Source organism: Pristiophorus japonicus, chromosome 3 (genome assembly GCF_044704955.1).
Source record: "Pristiophorus japonicus isolate sPriJap1 chromosome 3, sPriJap1.hap1, whole genome shotgun sequence".
Lineage (NCBI taxonomy): Eukaryota > Metazoa > Chordata > Chondrichthyes > Pristiophoridae > Pristiophorus > Pristiophorus japonicus.
Genome location: NC_091979.1, coordinates 109,547,767 through 109,550,913, shown reverse-complemented (window position 1 = coordinate 109,550,913; position 3,147 = coordinate 109,547,767). Strand labels below are relative to the sequence as shown.

At 41.1% G+C, this 3,147-nt stretch overlaps 1 protein-coding gene across 1 annotated transcript; it reads left to right on the top strand.

Moving 5' to 3' along the window:
- Positions 1 to 426: 426 nt before the first annotated feature.
- sp5a (Sp5 transcription factor a) lies at positions 427 to 2,153 on the top strand. The gene is made up of 2 exons (XM_070874694.1): positions 427 to 477; positions 651 to 2,153. The coding sequence occupies exons 1-2, from the start codon at positions 427 to 429 to the stop codon at positions 1,725 to 1,727; spliced, it is 1,128 nt and encodes a 375-aa protein (XP_070730795.1). The 3' UTR covers positions 1,728 to 2,153.
- The last annotated feature ends 994 nt before the right edge of the window (positions 2,154 to 3,147 follow it).

Genomic DNA, 3,147 nt, shown 5'->3' with positions numbered 1-3,147 from the left:
AGTACTTTGATCACGTAAATCCAATTATTTGTGTATATACATTTCCCACATAGTGATTACTTCATTAATTGTCCCGCCTTTATCTCCTCCTTTACCATCCCCCCTAATAATCAGTTCTTTTATACATACCAACAAACACGCCATAGGAGCTTTGTGTATTCAAAGGATTTGGTTTCCCTTCTGAAAGACCCGCTATTCTTTGATGATTGGGCAGCGGCAAACTTCAAAGTCATAAATCTTTCTCCTGACTGGCTGGCGGTCTACCAAAGTCTTATCAAATTCTAAGAAGTGATCCCTCGACCACAGATATTCCAAGGATATCTCAGAATAGCAGGAGGAGGAAAGAAAGCTCTCCATGCGGCTGATTTCCCTTTAGTACTGCTTGAAACATCGAATCGTGTCTCCTTTCAACAATTTATCGGGGGAATGGCTGCTGTGGCTGTTCTACGCAGTGATTCTCTGCAAGCATTTCTGCAGGTTAGTACTTTTAGACATTTAAGAAGTTGTGTCATAACAGTACAGATAATTCATGTTTTGGATCGTATACGAAGTACTTATCAAATAAACTGACATCAGTACTTAAACAAAGTTTGAAGCACTCGCTACAACTTTCAATTAATCAGAACTTTTTTTCATGTTTTACTGCTTAGGACCGGACGCCAAATTCTTCCCCGGAGTCCGCCAAGCAGTCTCCACTGGCTCTGTTAGCTGCTACGTGCAATCGGATCGGACAGACTGGCTCAAATCATACCGATTTTTTCCAGATTCCATACGATCCAACCTTGAGTTCCCCATCCCGCATCTTTCACCCCTGGAGTAACGAGATCCCGACTAACCCAGGGGGTATCCCATCCCACTCCAGTCTAACTCTAACACCTCCAAAGGTTCATCAGCTACCGCATCATATTCAGGCATCCTATGGGTCTCATGAACTCCCTCTAACTCCGCCGGCGGAGCCGTCTTACCCATTCGAGCTATCCCCCGTCAAGATGTTGCCTTCATCTATGCAGACCTTAGCTTCAAGCTGCCAACCAACCTATGTCCCCGCCGTCACCTATGGTACACCGACCCCCATCAGTTCAGCTATGTCAGGCTTTGTTCAAACAGGATCCACCTTACTTTCTCATCAACACAGGCACATGTCTACCAACCAAGTAGAGGACATCCCATGGTGGAGCATCCAGCAGAGCAGCAGTGTCAGTCACCCCTCGTCTATTGCTCCTCATCGTTTCCCTCTCCAGCGTTCCTTGGTTTTGGGACATTCAGACTTCGCTCAGTATCAAACTCAGATAGCGGCTCTTCTTCATACCAAATCTCCTTTGGCTACTGCCAGGAGGTGCAGAAGATGCCGCTGTCCCAATTGCCAGTCATCGAGCAATGGGGACGAGCCCGGGAAGAAGAAGCAGCACATTTGTCACATTCCGGGATGTGGGAAGGTTTACGGCAAGACGTCTCACCTGAAGGCTCACCTGAGATGGCACACTGGCGAGAGACCCTTCGTCTGCAACTGGTTGTTCTGTGGCAAAAGTTTCACTCGATCAGACGAGCTCCAGAGACATCTAAGGACTCACACTGGGGAGAAACGCTTTGCCTGCCCAGAATGTGGCAAGAGATTTATGAGAAGCGACCATCTGGCCAAGCACGTTAAAACTCATCAAAACAAAAAAACAAAACTTAGCGTGGAGAATGTGAAACGGGAAGACGGGAATATGTCAGGGCACAACTAAACAGAGGGAGAAAACTGAAACAAGACGGTGCGGGCTATTGATGCAACTAATTGCTTTGGTGGTGCAATATCCTTGACTAAAGAATATTTGAAGTGTATAGAAGGTATTGCTGTAAATACTTTCTGATAAACATGCTTCAGTTAATTTCACAGTTGGTCGCTTTGCTTCAATATGAAGTTGTATATATTTATAGGGATGTTAAATAATACAAGTTCTTTAACTTGGGGATTTAAACGGCGTCTTTGGTAAAATATCAGAACTGCTGTGCATAGAGTATTTAATAGCTTTGGTTGAATGAAAGTGTTTTGTCTTTATTCTAGCTCAATGGAAGTTCCAGCATGCTTTTTAAACTCCACACTCGTGTAAACTGAAACGGCCTTATACTGTGTGAAAAATAAAAGTCCGTTTGGCTGAAATTAAACTGTTCCCTGCTGAGTCGGTCTGACTTTTTTCTTGTATTTGCTCTTAAAAAGTTTCATATCAGCAAGAATTACGCAGACTGCGCGAAAAGTTATTTTTATGAATCTGTTCTTCAAGGGCGAAAATCGTAAAATGGATGTATTTAAAATCATTTTCTGTTTTGTGAATTAAATGTTAGCGGATTTATATTAAGAATATATATATATATATATAGTATTTTACCCATATTATGCCTTTTCCATTGCCCGTATTTCACCCGAAACTTTTCACATGTCTATAAACAACATTTGCAAGTTGGTCCTTTCCAGACTATGTTTCAAATTTTGTTTACAGAATGTGAATTGGAGTGACTTTATTAGCTTGGGGAAACATGCTCATATTTATACTTTGTGTTTAAATAAGTTGGCGATGTATTTACTGACTGCTGAGTTGTAGTTTTTATATAGTTCTGCTATTGCTCACGGCTTTAACTTTCAAGGTAAGAAAAACTTGCTTGTATATATTATGTGTTGGTTGTATGGGTTGGACAATTGGAAGTATGTGCAGAGTTTCCTCAGCGACGTAATGCTCAACAGTTAAAATAGGAAGGCATTCATCTGAGGTTGTTGAACAATATATTTCTTTAAACTACAACATAATTACTCTTCAAGTCAAGCGGTTCTTTCCTTGTTCTGCAAATTTACATAGGTGGAGGTTAAACAATAAATTTCTCGTGTTGATGTAAAATGAAATTGTCATCTGCTCAAATGAAGTGCACATATAATCATCAGTAGATATATCAGTCATTGCTGGAAGATCACTTCAAAGAGCCCCACGATGCCTGCCTTCTGTGGTATTTTACTCAATACTCAGTGATTAAAGGAGTGCAGGGACCGAGATTTTGAAGGTTAGACTTCATGAATTTATTTATTTATTTCTTGGTTATTTCTTGGAAAAAAAACTTCAGAAGTTAGTCCAGGAAGGAAGTCCATTTGCAGAGTAACTGAGTGAAATCTATGGA

Bases quoted from the DNA above. Each gene is read 5' to 3' on its own strand.
- sp5a (XM_070874694.1), top strand. From the start codon at position 427: ATGGCTGCTGTGGCTGTTCTACGCAGTGATTCTCTGCAAGCATTTCTG. The intron at 478-650 runs GTTAGTACTTTT...TTTACTGCTTAG, and splicing joins CTCTGCAAGCATTTCTGCAG to GACCGGACGCCAAATTCTTC.